Raw genomic sequence first — 23,064 nt, 5'->3', positions numbered from 1 at the left:
AATCAAGGTAGAAAAATAGAAAATAATTTATATTTTAGTTAACTATAACTTTACAAAGAGGAGAAATAAAAAAATAGAAGAATAGAGATAGAAGACTGGAGAGATGGCTTAGCAGTTCAGAGCACTTGATGCTCTTGTGGAGGAACTGGGTTTAGTTCTCAGCACCACACAGTGGCTCATACCACATATAATTCTAGTTACAGGGTTCTGACACCTTCTTCTGACTTTGATTTGTGCCTGGAACATATGTGGTGCACATACATACATGCATGCAAAACACTTACACAGATAAAATAAGCAAACTTAAAAAATAGAGATCAGTAGCTTCTAAATGGGAGCACACTGAACTGTGAATGAGCAGGAGTTTTCTGTTTTAGGGAAAAATGATAATTAATTTTATGAAGTTTTAGAATGATCTAAGGTGTCCATTATTCTGCATAAGAAAGACATCAACCGAGGACCTTGCATGGAGAGGTCTTAGACCCCCTGCTCAGATGTAATCCATGGCAGCTCAGTCTCCTTAGGAGTACCCTAGCAAGGGGAGCAGAAGCAGTCACTGGCATGAACTTGGTTGCCTGTTCTTTGTTCAATTCCCCCTGGCAGTGGACTTACTAGGCCACAGAGGAAGAGGATTCAGACAGACCTGTTGAGACCTGATAGGCCATGCTCAGATAGTAGGGAATGAGGACTTCCCCTATCAGTGGGCTAGCGGAGGGACAGAGGGAAGATGGGTTTCACTGGGGGGAGACGAGGGAGGGTGTCACAGACAGGATAGAAAGTGAATAAACTGTAATTGATAATAATAAAATAATAACAATAATAAAAAACGGGAAAAGAAAGGCATTGGACTCATCTTTGTGGTTTTATATCTTCCAGAAAGTTGTGATTGCAATCCCTACCATCTGTTTATTCAGACATTATTTTTGAAAATCCATCATGGCTTGCATTCAGCCTTAGATTCTCAGCAGAGAGAAATAATAAAGACAGTTCTCATTTGGATCTTCTTTAACAAAACACAGTGAGAATTGGATATAATTTTGGAATTGGTCTCGTCTTCAAGTAAAATGCAAATAACACTCTTCCTGCACACGTACCATCTCTCATTTAAATGTTTTGATACTACAACAACATGCCCCTCAGTTGAGGAACAGATACAGAAATTGTGGTCCATCTACACAATGGGATATTACTCAGCAATGAAAAACAAGGAAATCATGAAATTTGCAGGTAAATGGTGGGAACTGGAAAAGATCATCCTGAGTGAGCTATCCCAGAAACAGAAAGACACACAAGGTATATACTCACTCATAAGTGGATACTAGACATATAATATAGGATAAACATACTAAAATCTGTACACCTAAGGAAACTAATCAAGAAGGAGGACTCTGACTAAGATGCTCAATCCCCATATAGAAAGGGAAAGAGGATGGACATCAAAGGAGGGAGAAAACAGGGTACAGGACAGGAGCCTACCACAGAGGGCCTCTGAAAGGCTCTACCCTGCAGGGTATCAAGGCAGATGCTGAGACTCATAGCCAAACTTTGGGCAGAGTGCAGGGAGTCTTATGAAATAAGTGGGAGATAGTAAAACCTGGAGAGGCAGGAGCTCCACACAGAGAGCAAAAGATCCAAAAAGGCTGAGCCCAGGGGTCTTTTCTGAGACTGATACTCCAGCCAAGGACCACTCATGGAGATGGCCTGGAACCCCTGCACAGAGGTAGCCCATGGCAGTTTAGTGTTTAAGTGGGTTCCATAGTTATGGGGAAAGGGACTGTCTCTGACAGGAACTGTTTTATCACCTCCCCCTGAGGGGGTGGGGAGCAGCCTTACTAGGCTACAGAGGAAGACAATGCAGCCTCTCCTAGTCAATCAGGAAGAGACCTGATAGACTAGGATAAGAGGGAAGGAGAGGATGGCTTCCCTTATCAGTGGACTGGGGTAGGGGCACAGCTGGAGAAGAGGGAGGGAGGATAGGATTGGGAGGGGAGGAAGGGAGGAAGTACAGGGGGGATACAAAGTGAATAAACTGTAATTAATAAAACTAAAAGTAATTTTAAAATTTGTGGTGTATCACAAGAAAATGAATAGAAAGAACAGAATAGCAATGACTTTGTTTCTGCGAAATAGCTGCTTTTATATATTCAATCTATTAAACCACATCCAAAAATTCATGAAGCTGTATTATTTTCTTTGTGTGAACATGATGCTTTCGACTACAGTGAATGTGTTTCCTGTTATGTGAAAATGTTTTTCGTTCTATTAAAGATGGAACAAAGAGGATAATGGGAAATACGGCATAACACAGGGCTGTGTAAACATCTGAACAGTAATTCCAATCAGGGCGATAACCCACAAGCCTTTAGACCATGGAGGGTCCTGCAGAGTGAAGTATGCATGACAACCTTAGGGTTTAGGGTTAAGTGCTTTAGACCAACTCCCATGGAGGGTCCTACAGAGTGAAATACGCATGACAACCTTAGGGTTTTAGGGTTAAGTGCTTCTGAGGTGATCTATTCCTTCATAAAAGTATTAAATGAACACATACAAAACAGCAGGATAAGTTATAGGGATTTTCACTAATTAATATATCCCCCCCCCAAAAAAACAAAAAAAGCCAAAATTTATTCCTTTGAAATTAAACTTCAATATCTTGGACGACAAAGAAAATAATTTAATTACGGAAATTTAGAGTTCCTTTTTTATTTTCACAATAATCTCAAATGGAACAGTATGACTGTAGCATACTCTCATCAGAAGGAAGGAGAAGAGGACCTCCCCTATCAGTGGACTTGGGGAGGGGCATGCATGAAGAAGGGAGAGGGAGGGTGGGATCGGGAGGGGAGGAGGGAGCGTCTTATGGGGGGATACAAAGTGAATAAAGTGTAATTAATAAAAAAATAAACAAATAGAAGTCTCAAAATACCTACTCTCTGACCCCATTATCAATACTTTTTTTTTTTTTAAAGACTAGTGACTTTATCATCAAGGATGACAAGGTGAGGCAGAAAGAATTTTGAACAAACATTTTTGGGCAAATCCTTACCTTCCTATCTACTAATGTATTTTTTTAATTACAGTTTATTCATTTTGAATCCCAGCTGTAGCCCCTCCTTCATCTCCCACACTCCCTCCCTCTTCTCCCACTTTGCCTTTCCCCTAGCTCACTGATAGGGCAGTTCCTCCTCCATCTGCTATTTTACCCTAACCTATCAAGTTTCATCAGGACTGTCTGGACAGGAGCTCCACAAGAAGGCCAAGAGAGCCAAAAAATCTGGGCCCAAAGGGACCTGCAGAGACTGATGAATCAACCAAGAACTGTGCATAGAGAGGACCTAGACTCCTGCTCAGATGTAGCCTATGGGCAGCTCAGTCTCCATGGGGTTCCCTAGTAAGGGGAGCAGAGGGAGTCTCCAGCATGAGTTAGGTTGCCTGCTCTTCAATCACCACCACTGGCAGCATGGCCTTACTAGGCCACAGAGAAATAAAGTTCTTAAAATTAATATTTATATTCATCTTACATATTTTTCTTAAATATGTTGTTGTTGTCTTCACACATTTATTAAAATAATTATTGCAGTTTTTGTATGCTTTACACAAACACATCTTTGCTGCACATGATACAGTGATCAAACTTTCTTTTAAATACATTATTATTATTCTTTTAAATTTTCATGTATGTATGCAATGACTTTGAAAGTTATTCACCCATAATTTTCCTCCTCTCTTAAATCCTTCCCATCTTCAAATATTTTTATAACCTACTTATTGATGCCCATATGACGTGGTTGTGGGGAATCCAGTGGATTCTCCAGCCAGGGACCATATTCCTAAAGAAAACTGACTACTATTAGGTAGTAATTATAGTAATTAGCAGCTCTCAATAGCTCCTCACTAAGGATGTCTCAAGTGGCTATCCTTTTCCATGCTGCAATGTTGATTGGCATGATCTTGTACAGGTCTTGGGTAGGCTACTACAGCAGTTGTGAGTACATGAGTATAACCATATTGTCATGTCCAAGAGACAGTTTTGTCCTAGCCCTCCTCAAACTCCGGTTCTTACCTTTTCTGGTCATCTTAATTTAATTGTCCACATTGGTCTCTGAGACTGTCAAGGAGCGTTTGTGACACAGCTGCGATGGGTGTGTGGCTGAGCACTCCATACACACTTACATTCTGCTGTTTGACTAGTTGTGAGTCTCTGTATTTAACTGCTACACACGAAAAGAAGAAGAAGAAGAAGAAGAAGAAGAAGAAGAAGAAGAAGAAGAAGAAGAAGAAGAAGAAGAAGAAGAAGAAGAAGAAATTTCTGAGCTGCCATGGGCTACAACTGTGCAGGAGTTCTAGGTTATCTTTAAGAATGGTCCTTGGTTGGAGTACCAGTCTCAGAAATGACCCCCGTGCTCAGATTTTTTGGTTCTGTTGTTCTCCTTGTGGAGCTCCTGTCCCCTTCAGGTCTTTCTATCTCCCCCTTCTTTCATAAGATTCCCTGAACACTGCCCAAAGTTTGGGTATGAGCCTCAGCATCTGCCTTATATATCTGCTGGGTAGATATATAAGCATCTGCTGGGTAGTCTGTGGGGAAGGGGAGCAACCTTACCAGGCCACAGAGGAAGGCAATGCAGAGTCCTGATGAGACCTGATAGGCTAGGGACAGATGGAAGAGGAGGAGGACTTCCCCTATCAGTGGACTGGGGAAGGGGCATGAGAAGAGAAGTAGAGGGAAGGTGGGATTGGGAAGGGATGAGGCAGGGGGCTACAGGTAGGAAACAAAGTGAATAAATGGTAATAAATAAAAAAATTAAAAATAAATAAATGCAATAAAAATAATGAGCTTCTCATACAGGAATGAATCTCAAAAGCATTGTGCTGCATAAAAAACTATCTAGACCTTTCAATAATGGGAAAAAAGAAGTTTCTCAGAAGGATGTGGTGACACATGCCTTTAATCCCAGCACTCAGGGAGGCAGAGGCAGGCAGATCTCTGTGAGTTTGAGGTCATCCTGATCTACAAAGCAAGTCCAGGATAGCCAAGGCTACACAGAGAAGTTCTGTCTCAAAAAAAGTTTCTCTGAAGAAGACCAAGAACTATGTATAATACAACTACATTTTTTATTAATTAGTATTCTTATGCCTGTTTTTATGACTCTCATCAAATTGATGGAGTCAGCTTCCCATAAACCTTCAACAGTACTGAATATTTTAAAATACTTATTCAACAGACAGCAAGTACATACTTTCTTACTTCTTTGAAGATGTATTGTCCAGGATTTCCACTGAAAACATAGCCAAGGGAATAATTCATTTTTTACTCATTAGGCCACCATTTTAATTTCCCTGAATTATGATAAAATTTCCCTGAACAGAACACTTTTGGCATTTTCTTTTTTAACATTTTTTATTAATTACACTTTTTTCACTTTGTATCCCCCTTGTAGCTCTCCCTCTCCCAATCCCACCTTCCCTCCCCCTTTTCCAAGCATGCCCCTCTCCAAGTCCACTGATAGGGGAGGTCTTCTTTTCCTTCCTTCTGATCCTAGTCTATTAGGTCTCATCAGGAGTGGCTGCATTGTCTTCCTCTGTGGCCTGGTAGGGCTGCTCCCTACTCAGGGGCAGGTGATCAAAGAGAAGGCCAATCAGTTCCTGTCAGAGATAGTCCCTTTCCCCGTAACTATGGAACCCACTTGGACATTAAACTGCCATGGGCTACCTCTGTGCAGGGGTTCCAGGCCATCTCCATGAGTGGTCCTTGGCTGGAGTATCAGTCTCAGAAAAGACCCCTGGGCTCCTGCCTCTCCAGGTCTTACTATCTCCCACTTATTTCATAAGACTCCCTGCACTCTGCCCAAAGTTTGGCTATGAGTCTCAGCATCTGCCTTGATACCCTGCAGGGTAGAGCCTTTCAGAGGCCCTCTGTGGTAGGCTCCTGTCCTGTACCCTGTTTTCTCCCTCCTTTGATGTCCATCCTCTTTCCCTTTCTGTATGGGGATTGAGCATCTTAGCCAGAGTCCTCCTTCTTGATTAGTTTCCTTAGGTGTACAGATTTTAGTATGTTTATCCTATATTATATGTCTAGTATCCACTTATGAGTGAGTATATACCTTGTGTGTCTTTCTGTTTCTGGGATAGCTCATTCAGGATGATCTTTTCCAGTTCCCACCATTTACCTGCAAATTTCATGATTTCCTTGTTTTTTATTGCTGAGTAATATTCCATTGTGTAGATTGACCACAATTTCTGTATTCATTCCTCAAATGAGAGGCATGTGGGCTATTTCCATCTTCTGGCTATTACAAATAAAGCTGCGACAAACATGGTTGAGCAGATGTCCTTGTTTTATATTTGAGTGTCTTTTGGATATATGCCTAGGAGTGGTATAGCTGGGTCTTGAGGAAGCACTATTCCTAGTTGTCTGATAAAGAGACAGATTGATTTCCAAAATGGTTGTACAAGTTTACATTCCCACCAGCAGTGGAGGAGGGTTTCCCTTTCTCCACATCCTCTCCAGCATGTGTTGGCACTTGGGTTGTTCATCTTAGCCATTCTGATGGTACAGCATACATTTTATGTATTACTTTTACAACTCTGTGATTTGCAGTCATGGTTACCTTTGTCAGAACACCTATTCAGTTATGCTTACTATGTGTACTGGGAATCATTCCTGGGTAATACAGACATGATAAGCAATTCTTTTTTATTGATATAGAATTTGATATACTTTTTTTGTTAAAAAAAAGTCTTTTAGGGGCCCTCTGTGGTAGGCTTCTCTCCTGTTTCCTGTTTTCTCCCTCTTCCAATATCTGTCCCATTTGCCTTTCTGAATGAGGATTGCTCATCTTACCCAGGATCCTCCTTATTGCTTAGCTTCTTTAGGTGTACAGATTTTAGTATGTTTAACATGTATTACATGTCTAATATCCACTCAGGGTTTTGAAGCTGATGGTCAGATTTACAGCCAAACTTTGGGCAGAGTACAAACTTTGGGCAGAATCTTATGAATGAAGGGTGAAGATAGAAAGTCCTGGGGGGTGGCAGGAGCTCTACAAGTTGAGCAACAGAATCAAAAAATCTGGGCCCAAGGGTCTTTTCTGAGACTGATACTCTAAACAAAGCATGCCTGGAGAAAACCTAGAACCCCTGCACAGATATAGCCCATTGCAGCTCAGTGTCCAAGTGGGTTTCCTAGTAAGGGGAACAGAGCTGTCTGTGACATGAACTCAGTGGCTGGCTCTTTGATCATTTCTCCTGGCGGGGGGTGGTGCACCCTTACCAGGCCACAGAGGAAGACAATGCTGCCAGTCCTGATAGGACCTGATAGACTAGATTCAGATGGAAGGGGAGGAGGACCTCCCCTATCAGTGGATTGGGGATGAACATGGAAGGGGAAGAGGGAGGGATGGTTGGATTAGGAGGGAATGAGGGAGAGAGCTATAGCTGCAATACAAAGTGAATAAATTTTAATAAATAAAAAAGGAAAAAAAAGTCTTTCATCTAAATAACTTTCCTCTAAAGTCTTGCCAGAATTCTCAATGGAAATGGTCCCAACCTAAATTCCATAAACTATCACAAAATTATGGTTTATTTGTTTTAAGACCTTGGTTTGGTGGCATCTGACTGTAATATCAGCTGGTGGGAGGGGAGGCTGAAACAGTGACATCTTGAGCAGAGCACAGCATGAGATACATAATGAGACTCTTACTAAAAAATACAACAAAATTAAGCAATAAATATTTTAGAATGAAATCATGAAAAAAATTTAAAACTATAAAAATTAGTGAGATTTTCTATCTAGAGGGTTGTTTATTTTTAGAAAACTGCTACCATCCATATACAGATCTTAAAAACCTACTCTATCAGTAGACTAGGGAGGGACATACAGGAAGAAGAGAGAGGGAGGGTGGGATTTGGAGGAGACAAGGGAAGGGGCTACAGCCTGGATACAAATTGAATAAATTCTAATAAATGATAATAATAAAAAAGAAATGTAAAAAAAAAGAACACATGGGGCCATGAATAACCAGTCATTTAATTATTTACAAAATATTCTTGATTTTTCACTGTGTTTCTATTTTTATGATTTTGTGTATGGAACACAATTGTTTCTTAGATATAGCCTGATAAATATCAAAACAGTTTGATATCTAGAGTTATAGGATGCAGTTTTTTAATTAAAATTATTTTAGATTTTAATGTGTTTAGGGATTTGTATGCATGTACAACTGTATTTAACATAGATTATATTAGAAAGTCATTAATAGTAAAGCCAGCTTGCTCTGACTTCATGAATAGAGGTTTTGTTGTTAAAGTCAGTTTAAATAGTATATTTGTAAGTTACTGTCTTTGAAACCTTGAACTCCTATTCTATATCATTAACACTTTCTATATCATTGATTCCCTGAGAAATTTGAGATAATAGTTTAATTTTAAAAGATTTTACAGAATACTCAGGTAAGGTGTCTAAGCTGAGGTATGATGTGTGCAGCACACACACAGTGGACATTAGCTTTTCCATCAGCAGTTCTAAGGTAATTTCCCAGATCCTGAGATCAGAAATCAGCTCTCCAGAAAGCTGAGCTCCCATAGGTCTATCATAATTTTGTTAGTTTTCCTTGTATTATTTTACATATTCTGCTTTATTCTATATATCATTACTAAATCTACAAAAAAAACATATTAATGGGAACAGTAATTTTATGTACCTCATGAAATTGTTGAAAGAATCAAATTAACTAATATATTTAAAAATTAGAGTATGTCTTCACTGTAGCAATCACTCCATTTCTCTTTAATATAGCTTTTAGTATAAAGAATATGATTCACATGAATACAATGTTTTAGTAAATATTTATATTTTTAATCAAACCACCAGTGATTCTGGTTACTCGACTTCACAGAATCCCGAATAGAAACAGATTTACTGGCAACACTCTCTCCTAGTACATGGTAAGAATGATTTCTGAAATCCGCGTCCTGACACATTTTCTATCACGCTAAATGTACTGAGTCTACACAAAAATAGCATCTCCTATTCGAAGATCATAATTATTAGCCAAGACTTTCATATAATCTAAATAAATTTTAATAAAGATTTGAAATATTAGAAAATCATGGAACAATATTCAGTTTTCCCAAGGCTTTTTTTTTTTTTTTTTACTACAATGAGATTAAATTTATAACAAGATGATGGTAAACTCCCAAATAAATGAAATGAAGGAGTGTTCTGATAGAGAATGCACAATAGAAAAAAACCTGAAAGGACTCAATTTTTGAGAAAAAGAAAAGCACATTTACAAGTAAACACATACATGATAAATGGAAAGACAAGTATAAACACTCACAGAGATGAGCTGAATGTGCGGAGTGTAACGGTTACTCTAAACATGGATTATCATTAAATATCAAAATGCCAACCCTGCCACAGACCCCGCTTTTTCTCCCTCACCTATACATCTGGAAAGAAGACATCATACTTTAACATTGCAATGGTCTGCTGGAGAAAAGCACAGTCTCTGGATGGCGTTCTTAAGTGCTTGCTTCACTTGCTGGTTCCTCAGGGTGTAGATGAATGGATTCATCATCGGAGCAACAGAAGTGTTAAGAATAGCCACTCCTTTGGTCAGCGATGCTCTTTCCTTGGCAGAAGGATTAGCATACATGAATATACAGCTGCCATATGAGATAGAAATGACAATCATGTGAGAGGAGCATGTAGAAAATGCCTTTTTTCTCTGACTGGCAGATGGAAGTTTCAAAATTGTCTTAACGATGAACATGTAGGAAAGAACAATTAATGCTAACGTGAAGAGCAGTATCACTATGGCAGAGTAAAACCCAATCACTTCCAGGAGCCATGTATCCGAGCAGGATAACTGCAGGAGGGGGAAGTAGTCACAAGCAAAGTGATCAATGACATTGGAGCCACAGTAATCTAACTGAAGAAAAAGAATGACAGGTGGGAAGATGTTGAGGAACCCTGCCAGCCAGGCAGAAAAAACCAGCAAAATGCAGACTCTTCTGTTCATGATGGTTGTGTAGTGCAGCGGTCTGCAGATGGCAACATAGCGATCATAGGACATGGCGGTTAGAAGGTAAAATTCAGTGATGCCCATGAAGATGAAGAAAAATAACTGAGCTGTGCAGTTATTGTAGGAGATAGTTTTGTCTCTGGTAACAATTGTGCTTAGGAATCTAGGGATGCAGACAGTTGTAAAAGTTATTTCTAAAACAGAGAAGTTCCTGAGGAAGAAATACATGGGGGTCTGTAGATGGGGGTCTACCAAGGTGAGAGCGATGATGGCTAAGTTCCCAGTGACACTTAGTATGTACATGATAATTAAAAAGAGGAAGATCACAATCTGAAGCTCAGGGTCATCCGAAAGACCTAATAGAATGAATTCTGAGGGCACTGTGTGGTTTTTCATTGTGGATCTTCTTCTCTTTAGATAAACAAAATATTTTCCTCCATAATAAAAAATACATAGAAAAATACTGAAGATAGGGGATGGTATTCAGAAAACATTTGTAAAGATGAATAGTCTTATGAAATAAACAAAAAATTACCCTTCCTTACTTTTTATTTAAATGACAAATAACATCTACTCTTCAATCCGTTGACTGAAAAATACATTAGAGCTATAAATGTGGATTAAAAATTCTAATGGTAACACTAAACCATTTTTCCTAATGCTTTAAAAATATTTAGATCTATAATTAATTAAAAATTATTAACTTGCCTAATGAAACATGTAAAATAGTGTAATTGATCTTCTCTTTCCTCAGCATTGTAGAAATGAGTCTAGAACAAGGCATAGACTAACCACACAGTTTAAAAGCTTATGGAGGTAACTTAGTCTTACTATTAGATTTACATTTTGTAAAACTAAGTGCACTATGGCTTAGGAAACTTTTACCCATTCGGCAGCAAATGGCTCTGATGACTATTTCACTGGAGAAGCAGCCTGCTTGCTCAGGGACGTGTTTAGATGTTCTTTTAGATTTTATACTTCAGAGTCTTTGGATAACAATATTCTTCTCCCTGTGTGATTAAATTTTCTTTTATAATACAAAGATCAGAGGGATCAGAAGACAAGAAATGAAAAACGTTTAAAAAATAATGCCATTAACTAGAAACATTTAATTCACAAAATATATAATTCAAATTTATACACTATAGAGCAATACAAATGAGCAAGTAGATGGTCAAAGTAACATTTACAGGGAAGTAGATAGTCTTTGATAGAAATAGTGTCTTTCAAATAATTTTCAAATAATGGAAAAGACACTGTTTCTATAACATCAAACATGAGTATGACATCAAACATGGGGAGTGTGGGAGAATGACCCAGTACTTATTGTTGGCTTTCTGCTTTGGGGTCTAATTAATAGTGTCTTAAGTGATAACATTTATTCAGTTTTCATTGCTAAGAGGGCTATAAAAACGCAGAAATGCATATAAAATATTTTAAACTATTTTTACCTGTCATACAATGTAATTGGTTTCATTATGACATTTTCTTGCATATACATCATTGTATCTTGCAATATACGTAGAAGAAGAGTAAGAACCTGCTTCATCATCTCTCCTCTTTTCTTCTCCTTGGAACCCTTCCTACTCCCCTCTGCTTTCAACACACACACACACACACACACACACACACACACACACACACATACTCACACACACACTCACACACATTTATCCCCTCCATCCACATTATGCATATGAGAGAAGAAATGATATTTAGTTTTTTTTTACAATTATACTATCTCATTCCTTCCATCCTTTATGTACCTCCATAAAAGCTCATTCAGTTTTTATATTATGTATATGTTTTGCACAGATAATATTGTAATTGCTTAAATGAATTGGATTATTTTATAATATATGAAGATAGCAAACTTACTTCTGGGTTCATCTTGAAACCGAAGTCTGAAATCCTACTTTCTTAAAAAGTCATAATTTCAGTACCTAAAAGTTGGCTCAATAAATTTTTATTTCATTTTTAACTGACAAACAACATGATTTAAGTTTGTCTTTCCAGATTATATTTCTTTTGCTTAGAGACTAGTAGTATTTGACTCACGGTATGTTTAATTTCTGTTATTCTAAAATCTTTGAAACAATTTTTCAGATTACAATGGAGACATTATTTCCCTTTCTTCCATGGACAAACATAGGAAAGCCTGTGCTGATGTAAGACCTCTTCCATTTGCTTTTCTTCACACAGCACAAAGAACTTAATAAAACATTTTCCTCTGCATTTACATGAGGGTTTTAGGTGAAGATTTTGCAGCACTACAACTCACACCCATAAAATAAGAACTTCTTTTTAGGCTTAAGAGAGTGTTATTTTGTGTTGCAAAGTATGGTTTGAATAATCAAAAATAAGGAAGACTGCTACCTGAGTATGCTGTCAAAATGGACCTGGACTTGGACTTACTTTATCTGTTTCAATGCCCAAGAGAACTGAGTAAACAAATAGTGCCGTGGAGAGACATCATTAAGACACAGATGAATCACCAATGTGCTCCTTTTGTTTAATACTGACAGGACATATGCAAAAATTTCAGGATATATGAGGCAAATATACGAACAATATGTAACAGAATTATATTTTGCTTTAAAATATTTTACTTCATTTTTGATAATGTGAATGTCTGAATTGTATACATGCATGTGATTGTGGGTGCCTGCAGAGGCCGGAGACGTTGGGTTTCCTGGAGCTGCAGTTACAGGTGGGGGTCTTCACCTGTGAACACTGAGAACTGAACTCATGTCCTCTGGATAAGCAGTGTATGCTCTTAACAGAGCAAACTCTCCAGCCCTGAACTTTATTTATCCTTTTCAATTGTATGGGTTCACACTTTTCTTCTGGATCTGTCTTCATGGTAGTTGCCATGCTTATGTCCTTTGAAGTTTGGTAACCCAGGAAAGTCTTTTTGCTGTGCCTCAATGAGATGTTATTTTGATTTCTTTTTTTTTTTAAGTTTTAAAAATTAATTTGTTCTTTATTCAATTTACTTTCTGATTGTAGCCCCATCCTTCCTCCTTTCTCAGTTCTACTCTTCCTCCTTCCCCACTCCTCCCTCGCCTATTCCTTAGAAAAGAGGAGCTCCCCTTCCAGTCCACCCCAGTTTATCAAGTTGCATCAGGAGTTAGCATGTCCTCTTCCCCTGCGGCATGACAAGGCAGTCCCTCCAGGGGGAAATGATAAAAAATCTAGGAAGTGGTTTCTTGTCTGATGCAGTCCCCACATTCTTTACTAGAGGACCCACATGAGGCCCAAGCTGCCCATCTGCAACATCTTTCTAGGGGGCTACATCCAGTTCACACATGGTCCTTGGCTGATGTTTCAATCTCACAGGCCCCTCTGGGCTCTGCTCATTTGTCTCTGTTGGTCTTGTGGAGCTCCTGTCACCTCCAGGTCCTTTTCTCTTTCCTCCCACTTTTCCACAAGACTCCCTGCACATCCCTCAATGTTTGCTGTGTGTCTCAGCATCTGTTTTGAGGCATCTCTGGGTAGAGTCTCTCAGAGGAAGACTATGATAGGCTCCTGTCTGCAAGCTTAGCCGAACATCTTTCATAGTGTCAGGGTTGTCACTCTACTTGAGGGTGGGTCAGAATAGCTAAAACAGTCGTATATAATAAAAGGATTCTGACTTCAAGCTACATTACAAAGCAATAGTAATAAAAACTACATGGTACTGGCATAGAAATAGGCTGGTTGATTAATGGAATCTAAGAGAAGACCCAGAAATAAACCCACAAACCTATGGACACTTGATTTTTGACAAAGGAGTCAAAATCATACAATAAAAAAAAGACAGCCTCTTCAACAAATGGTGCTACTCTGACTGTATGTCCACATGTAGAAAAATGCAAATAGTTCCATATTTAACTCCCTGCACAAAATTCAAATCAAAGTGGATGAAAGGCCTCCATACAACACCAGATACATTAAATCTTTTAGAAGAGAAAGTGAGGAAGAGCCTCAAACTCATTGGCACAGGAGACAACTTCTTGAACAGAACACCAACAGCTCAGGATCTAAGATCAACAATTAATAAATGGGACCTCATGAAACTGAAAAGTTTCTGTAAGGCAAAGTATATTGTCAATAGAACGAAATGACAGTCTACAGATTGGGAAATGATCTTCACCAACCCTATATCCAACAAAGGGTTAATATCTAAAATATGTATAAAGAAGTCAAGAACTCAAACACCAATAAACAAAATAACCCAATTAAAAATGGGACACAGAACCGAACAGAGAATTTTCAACAGAGGAATCTCAAATGGCCGAGAAGCACTTAAAGAAACACTCAAATTACTTAGTCATCAGGGAAATGCAAATCAGAATGACTCTGAGGTTCCATCTCACACCTATCAGAATAGCTAAGATCAAAATCTCAATTGACAGCACATGCTAGTGAGGGTGTGGAGAAAGGGCAACACTTCTCCATTGCTGGTGGTAACCTAAGCTTGTACAACCACTTTGGAAATCAATTATCAGAAAATTGGGACTAGCTTTACCTCAAGACCAAGTTATAGCATTCCTTGGTATATACCCAAAAGACACTTCACCATTCAACAAGGATACTTGCTCAAATATGTTTATAGCAGTTTTATTCACAATAGCCAGAATCTGAAAACAACTTAGATGTTCTTCAACTGAAGAATGGATACAGAAACTATGGCACATTTACACAATGGAATATTACTCAGCTATTAAAAACAAAGATCTATTTTCATTTTTCTACATGTAGACATCCAGTTAGACCAGCACCATTTGTTGAAGATGCTATCTTTTTTCCATTGTATGGTTTTGATTATTAGCCAGATAGAGCCAAGTAATTGTGGTAATGATACTTGCTTTTTTGCCCAATGCTGGAATGCTAGTAAATTTAGGTATGCCCTGGTTACTCGCATGCCTCACTGGGTGCCTGTGCCCATTGATGCCCCTCACGCTATGACTCTCTTCAGACAGAAAAGGGATCTTGGAACTACAGCCACCATTGTTACTACCATCTCATTGACGGCTGTTGGAGCTACCACCAGGGCATTAGCCATGAGTCATACTGGGCAGACTGCTCAGACCCTGAATAATCATTTAGCCAATGTAGCTCATGCCTTAGTTGTACATAAAGGAATTAATGCTCAACTAAAAGGAAACTTGATGGTGTTCAATCAGAGGATTGACCTCTTGCAGGAGCAAATTGATACCCTATGGCAAATCGCTCAACCTGGCTGTCAATGAAAGTATGCTGGACTTTGTGTCACTAGCATACAACATGAGAATTTTTCCTGTGCTGCAAATCTGTCTAAACAATTGTCGAGCTATATTTTAGGTAATTGGACTGGAGAATTCGATACTACGATGGAGCAGCTGAGAGTGGCCATTGTCACAGTAAATTCTACCAGAGTGGACGCAGGACTAGCCACAGGATTATCAACATGGATTGCTGCAGCCATGAATCATCTGAAGGAATGGGCGGGCATGGGAGTGTTAGCAGGCCTTCTGGTGTTGGTCTCCTTGGTTTGCCTGTGGTATATATGCAAGATTAGAGTCTCACAACAGTGTGATGCAGCCATGATCATTCAGGCCTTTACAGCCATTGAAGCAGGACATTCTCCCCAAGCATGGTTGGATACCATAAAAAGCTAAAATGATACGCTCAGGATGCGAGGCTAAGCACTGCACTCAGGGTCAGCCGCTTTGGACCCAGAGAAGAGCATGTCTGATTGCATGCGGGTTGATGCCCCAGGTCCTGCCTCTGAGAAAAAGGTATCGGACGGGTCTGATGCTCTTTGGGTGGATGACACCTAAATGAACATCTGTACAAAGTCCCAATTTATTTCTAATATCAGAGATCAGACCTCTACTCTTGCCTGATGCGTCTAAAACAAAAAGGGGGAACTGTAGAGAGCTGCGGAATGCTATGCCTTAAAGATGGAGCTGGTTTCTGCCTTCCACCTTCCCGATGGTGAGTGCTCTCTGTCACGAACAACTCCACATTTGGCTAAGGCCGAGGCTCTGGCTTGCTTCCATGTATGTGGACCTATCTGCATTGCCCCCGTGGCACGCCTGGGTTGGCTACCCAGAGGCTATTTAAGCTGGGGGCTGGCTTTCCCCGGGGTCCGAGGATTGTTCAATGTTCCTGAATAAACTGCATTGAAAAAAAAAAAAACAAAACAAAGATCATGAAATTTGTAGGCAAAATGATCGAACTAGTAAAGATCATCCTGAGAGAGGTAACCCAGACTAAGACAGGCACACATGGTATGTAGTCATTTATTAGAGGATTTTAGTCATATAATACAGGATAAGCATACTACAACGCATAGACCAAAAGAAGATAAATAACAAAGAGGATCCAAGGGAGGATGCATTAATCTCACTCAGAAGGGGAGACAGATAGACAGAGGTTGTAGTTTAAGAGAGGGAACAAGGTAGGAGAGGGTGTGCAGAGTATTAAGAGGGTGGAGATCAGACTTGGGGAGAGAGTGAGAGTGAAGACAGAAGGTCTGTTGAGAAAAGAGAAACTGAGGGTGGGGACATCTCTGTGACAAGCTGTAGTCCTAAGTCAGGGTGGGATCCTGGGAGGATATGAGGGGGTTCAAGCAGAAACTCTTAGTAGCAGAGGCCATAGAGACTGAAGAGACACCCTCTAACTGGACTAGTCTCCTAACAAAGGGAGGAAAACACCAACCCACCCACAGTAACCTGTTTTAATTTCTTGTATGACTTAAATGTATTTTGAAATGGGCATTGCTGAGAACCTACATGTTTTCATTGTTTCTCAACTGTTTCTTTATTTTAATTAATTTTTTTACAATTTGGTCACTCTGTATTCCAGGTGTAGCCCCCTCCCTCATTTCCTCCTGATCTCATCCACCCTCCCTCTTCCTCTCCTACCCGTCTCTCCTAGTCCACTGATGGGGGAGGTCCTCCTCCCCTATTGTCTGAACCTAGCCTATCAGGTCCCATCTGTACTGCTTGGATCTTACTTCTTGATTCTAATTTTTGATACTTCTCTTCATTGTGACAGAACACCTTAAAGAAACAGTAAAACATAAGAAGAATTTATTCTGTCTCATGGCTTAAGGGAGTACTCATCATGACAAGGAAGAAAGAGTGGAGAATTAACTCTGGGCTCTGGTAACAGTGGTATGAGGGGTATGAACTCAAGGGCGTGAAGTGTACATCAGTATTCAGGAATCAGACATAACTTGGACTAGAACTGAGGTTGATCAAAAATGTATAAGGTCTGCCGGTCTGCCCCCAGTGATCTCTTTCCTTCAGGAACACCCATTTCCTAAATGTCTCACAGCCTTCCAAAACAGTAAAATCAGCTAGGCCAAGCATGCAAACACTTGAGTGTATAGGGGACATTTCATATCCAAAATATAATATTCTGGCACATGGAAATCCGTGATTCCTTCACAAACTCAAGTTGTGGTCTAGATCACCATTAGCCTACTGCAGTGGTCTTGGTTTGGGGCAAACCTCTTGGGTAGAAGGCCACAGAGACTTTGATCTTCAAGTTTCCTCAGCATTGTACTTGTTTTATTGCTATAGAATGACACAAGTCAGACATGGAGGCCAAAGTAGTCCATTCCATCCTGCTCTGGCTGTGGTAATCCTGGCTTAGGATGTCCCCTTGTATTGCAAATAGTTGCTGTGTTTATGAGCTTGACAATCATGCCAGAGGTTTACCCAGAATTTCTTGAAAGGTTTACTGTTGTGAGATGTTAATAGTAAGCATCATGCTTTCAAAAAGAAATTCATAACTTTTTTGTATTTTGAATATTTAATTATTTACTTTTTATTTTTTTATATTAATTACAGTTTGTTTACTTTCTGTCTCAGTTGTAGCCTCCTCCTTCATTCCTTCCCAATCCCACTTTCCTTCCCTCATCTCCTCCCATGCCCCTCTCCAAGTCCACTGATAGGGGAGGTCCTTCTCCCCTTCCATCTGACACTAGCTTATCAGGTCTCATCAAGGCTGTCTGCAATGTCCTCCTTTGTGACCAAACTCTCTCACAGCATAACTATTAATCTGCAACAGACATCTCCAGGCAGAGGATGTGTTCTTGGATTAATGCCCACATAGTTGAAATGATTAGAAGGTATTTTCAAATTAACTTTTGTGTTGTAAATAAATAACTCATTTAATTTACAGAGAAAACAAGTGTGGCACTTTTCAATATTTATCAAGTGTAATTTTGCTTTTAAAATGCAGTGTGATAGAGCATGTTGCTTATGAGGAGGGAGGATACAGAACATACAGAGTCATAAAATGCTATCAAACATCAATTTGTCTTGAAAACGTACAAAAATATAATTTGCAACTTTATTCCTGACGTATTTGATGACAGAACATATTTACAAATATATATACATATATGTAGTTTATGGATATATAAACATATTTAAAACTGTTATATGATTTCCTCCCATAGAGTATTTCTTAAAAATACGTAACATTCCAGAAATTTCTATAGGAGAAATACATTTTATTATTTTTATCAGTTATTTGGAGATTTTGTGCAACATATTTTGATCACATTCAGTCCTCCTTTGCACAATTCTTCTCAGAGCTGTCCACTTCCTTCTCACTCAACTTTGTGTATTTGTTTTTTTTTTTTTTTCACCATCAAGGAGAGTTTGTGCTGCCTTCCTCTGAAGTGTGACTACTAACCCAGGTCTATGCTCTGAGAAGAACCAACCCTTCCTTCCCTGGCCTCTAAGAACTTCAAAGAGCTCCTAGGCTAGGGTGGACTTTGTGATTGATTTTTCTCTCAGTAGGGGATTTGGTGGTTTGGGTTTTCTTAGGCTGTCAACATTTATTAAAGATTTCAAAAGAAACCCAATGTATTAGATATACTTGACTGTAGAAATAAAAGAAATAGTCTGTGAAACTATAAAGTTTGCTATTATGTAGCACACAGAAAAACTATTAGAGAACAAGGATACTTAATGCAGATATTTAATAATTTTGAGATTGTAATTAATTATATCTTAATATAGAGTTTGTTTTTTTAACATACTCTCATTTGCTTACAGAAAATATTAGTTTGTGTACTGCACTTTTGAATGCTTGCTTCACTTGCTGGTTCCTTAGGGTGTAAATGAATGGGTTTAACATGGGGACAACGGAGGTATTGAGAATCGCCACTCCTTTGGTCAATGAGGCCTTTTCTTTTGCAGAGGGATTGGCATACATAAATATGCAGCTTCCATAAGAGAGGGAGATGACAATCATGTGAGAGGAACAGGTGGAGAAAGCCTTTTTCCTCTGGCTGGTAGATGGAATTCTTAAAATTGTCCTGATAATGTACATGTAAGATAAAATCACCAACGCTAAAGTGAACAATAGAGTGACCAGAGCAACATAGAAACCAATCACCTCTAGAAACAATGTATCTGAGCAAGAGAGTTGTAAGAGGGGGAAAAAGTCACATGCAAAATGATCAATGACGTTGGAAGCACAGTAATCCTGCTGTAGCAGAAGCATAAGTGGTGGGAAAACAGTCAGAAACCCCCCCAGCCAAGCACACAGCACAAAGAGGGTGCAGAGCTTCCTGCTCATGATGGTTGTGTAGTGCAGAGGCTTGCAGATGGCCACATAGCGGTCATAGGACATGGCAGTGAGAATGTAAAATTCACACACCCCCATAAAGATAAAGAAAAAGAGCTGAGCCGCACAGTTGTTATAGGAAATTGTCTTATTCCGGGTGACTATAGACCCCAGAAATCTAGGGATACATACGCTTGTAAATGAGACTTCCAAGAAAGCAAAATTCCGGAGGAAGAAATACATCGGTGTTTGTAGATAAGAGTCTACAAAAGTCAAAACAATGATAGTCAGGTTTCCAGTGACACTTAATATATATGTGATTAATAAAAAGAGGAAAATCACAATCTGAAGGTCAGGATCATCAGAAAGGCCCAATAGGATGAATTCTGTAATCTCTGTGTGGTTCATATCCTCTGTCTTTTTCCTCCTGTTGCAGCTTCCTCTTCTATTTCTTTTAAAGATATTTAAGGTTAAAAATTATAAAGGAATTGAAAGATATGACTCATTACTAGTGTCAATCTAACTAATAAAGTTCTAAATATCTTCAATAGCTCAAGATGATTAGATATGAACTATCATCATTGCATTGTTTTAGAACATATTTATGAATGCAGTTTATTAGTGTTAGGTATAACAGGAGATACTAGGAAATATTTGTATGGTGAGTCATATCATTAGAGGATGGAATATAAACTCAGTAATTTTTGTTTCATCTGTAAATAGGAGAAACATTGATAACAATTGTTTAAGCAATATAAAACACGAATTTTTCTTTTTAAATAAATGCACACATTAGAGTGGACTTTCTGCTGAAAATTCAAATTTTTTTTTGTGCTGCTGAAAGGTAAGGACAGCTATTTTATATAAAAAGTCAGCCAATGATGAAATACTTGGAAGCTATTATCCACATTTAAATAATTAAATTTATTTTAACACCAATATTGTGGAATAACTTAATAATGAAAGAAAATTATATATATTATCCGATTAAGATAGAATTTGTTATTATCTTATTTTACAAATAGGGAATATATGCTTTTGGATTGACTTATAATTCAATCAACATATATGACTCTTGATTCTACAAAAATGCATGTGCTATACAAGAAAGTTTCTTTTTGAGAGTAAAGAGAGACATGTACTGTTTGCTTTAAATTTTCTCTAAAACATAAATTGGAAAGGTTGTTACTTGCCTTAGGTCTTAACAGCTCTGTCTCTTGAACTGTCTTGCAGAATGTTGTCCATTTGATCACACTTTTGTATTTATGAAACTTCATGGACAAATAATTTACACCCCAACTTTCTTGATCCGTGTAAGAGCACTCGTTGCATCGGTTCATTCATCCACAAGGATACCCTGCGATCCATAAGAGACTGTTCCCATTCATCTTCACCTATTTAGTTAGCTCTCAGCTATTCAAACACACCACTGGAGGACATGGTATTCTTCAGACTTAGTTTATTAAGTCCTGAAAATTGTCCCTTCTTTACTTTATAAAGGCAGATTTTTGTTCTGAAGAACAGACTGTAAAGGTATGGCTGGTCTGCTAAATACTCATAAAACTCATGTTAATCAGGTTTTATTTAATCTTTATTTTATGATGACTAGGAAGAAATACTTGAAACAATATTAAAAACCCTCAGAGATACGGAAATATGCTCCAGCCCTCTGTGATCTTAAGCAGCAGTTCATCAAGTACTGAAGAGAGAACAGGGAAGAAGGTGGACACACTATTAGACTATGACGCTTCAACAGGGACCCTGAGTCCGTCGGCCTGAACTTATGTAACAAACACTCCAACTGCACTTTGTTTTGACCTCAAAAGATTTGAGCCTTTGGGAACAAAACAAATCAAGGCCATGGCTCTTGTCTTTAGACCACGGGGGGAATTCTCACACCTTTCCCTCAATATTTCAGTAACCTCTAACCCTGCTCACTAGTGGATCTCCCTTGAGAATGTACTCAGTTTTGTATCCCAGAGAGCCCACAATGTGTAATCTGCTAAATACTTACTCCCACTAATTACAATTACTTCACTTTTTATTCTTATCTAATAATTCATGAGCAATAAAAATAGTTATGAAATGTGCTTTCTTGAAAACCTGGAACCTTTAAACAATTGACATTTAATTATAGTTTTCAAATGTAATTTTCTACACATTTGGTGGCTTATTCTTAGTTTTGTAAGGTGTCAGGGTATTATAACATAAAAGGTTATAATGCTGTGTTAGGTACTAACAATTAAAATGTGCACATTATGCTCACAATGAAAAAAAGTCATTTACAGTATAATTTAATACTCATTATAAACTTTAATGTTTAATTTCAATATTTATATTTATTGTACATGTTTGTCTTTATAATGTTTTAAACAATCTATTCAAAGTTCTAATAAGAAATATTATAGAACACCAATGTTTTATTTATGTGAAATTCTGGTTAGTGAATTGCATTATTTTTTTTCACAAATTTTGTTTCTCAAGATTTGACAATAATATATATGAACAAGACAATAAAATATATTGTATTTATTATTTAGTAACTGAAATAATAAATGTTGAACAATTAAATAAAATAAGTGTTTTATATTTTGATAAAGCAACTAACCATTTATTTAATGAAAAATGAGGTAGTATATATGATAAAAATTTTAATTTAGACTGTACAATTTATTGAAATATGAGTGACAACATCTGTGAGAAAAATATATTTAAGGTATGTAACATGATACTTTGAGGTCCTGTGCATCTAATGATGACAGATATTCATACAGAACTATGTGATGGGTGAGACTCAAATGAAAAATTCTTTAGTGTTATAGAGTATGAAGAAATTAAGCACATTGGCAAGTGTGGCTCTACGTCACAAAGAATGAGATATCTTTATCAATTTATTCCTTGGAAATAGTGAAAATAATACATTTTTTAAACTACAAAATACCAACTAATAAAAATATTTCATCACTAATCATGAGAAGACAGTTTCTATTAGTGCCTCAAACTATACTCTTGTCTTTTTCTTAGAACAGATTTACATTAAGAGGCTCATTTCAGGTTTTGTTTGTTTTAATTTTCAAGAAGAGTTCAGATAATAAATGCTTTCATTTCATTTGTGTTCATCAGAATGCAAATTCATTATATTCATTGATATGATGATCCATAGGCACATAACTAAAAATGGCAGGCCTAGCTGAAAATATTTTGGTTCCTGAATTTTGCCTTCATATACTGCTGTCAACTTCATCTACCTTATTTCTGCTGCTGTTGCTGGTACCCCCATCATCCTTTGCTAACATCAGAACCAGCTTTTTTTACCCTCTAACATGTACTGAAGACAATGACTCTTTGGGAATCTGCCAGGCCGTTTACTCCAGTTTAGGATAACTGAATCATCCAGCCCTGAAGTCTGAGCAGCTACCAGTTTCAGTAGTCCATGTGAAGACAGCCATTGTTGGCCTATTGTTCGCCATTGTTGACGACA

The 23,064-nt window shown here is 38.1% G+C and overlaps 2 protein-coding genes across 2 annotated transcripts; both read right to left on the bottom strand.

The window, feature by feature from the left end:
• Positions 1-9,464: 9,464 nt before the first annotated feature.
• LOC110542669 (olfactory receptor 6C3-like) lies at positions 9,465-10,421 on the bottom strand. The gene has a single exon (XM_021629212.2). It carries the CDS (start codon positions 10,419-10,421, stop codon positions 9,465-9,467), a length of 957 nt encoding a protein of 318 aa, XP_021484887.2.
• An 8,634-nt stretch (positions 10,422-19,055) lies between these two features.
• On the bottom strand, positions 19,056-19,991 carry LOC110542671 (olfactory receptor 6C3). Its single transcript, XM_021629213.1, has one exon. It carries the CDS (start codon positions 19,989-19,991, stop codon positions 19,056-19,058), a length of 936 nt encoding a protein of 311 aa, XP_021484888.1.
• Between the last annotated feature and the right edge of the window lie 3,073 nt (positions 19,992-23,064).

Source organism: Meriones unguiculatus, chromosome 7 (assembly GCF_030254825.1).
Source record: "Meriones unguiculatus strain TT.TT164.6M chromosome 7, Bangor_MerUng_6.1, whole genome shotgun sequence".
NCBI lineage: Eukaryota > Metazoa > Chordata > Mammalia > Rodentia > Muridae > Meriones > Meriones unguiculatus.
The sequence above is the reverse complement of the archived record's forward strand: the minus strand, read 5'-3'. Positions and strand labels throughout refer to the sequence as shown.

Excerpts from the sequence above, each read along its gene's own strand:
- LOC110542669 (XM_021629212.2), bottom strand. The coding sequence starts at position 10,421 with ATGAAAAACCACACAGTGCCCTCAGAATTCATTCTATTAGGTCTTTCG.
- LOC110542671 (XM_021629213.1), bottom strand. The coding sequence starts at position 19,991 with ATGAACCACACAGAGATTACAGAATTCATCCTATTGGGCCTTTCTGAT.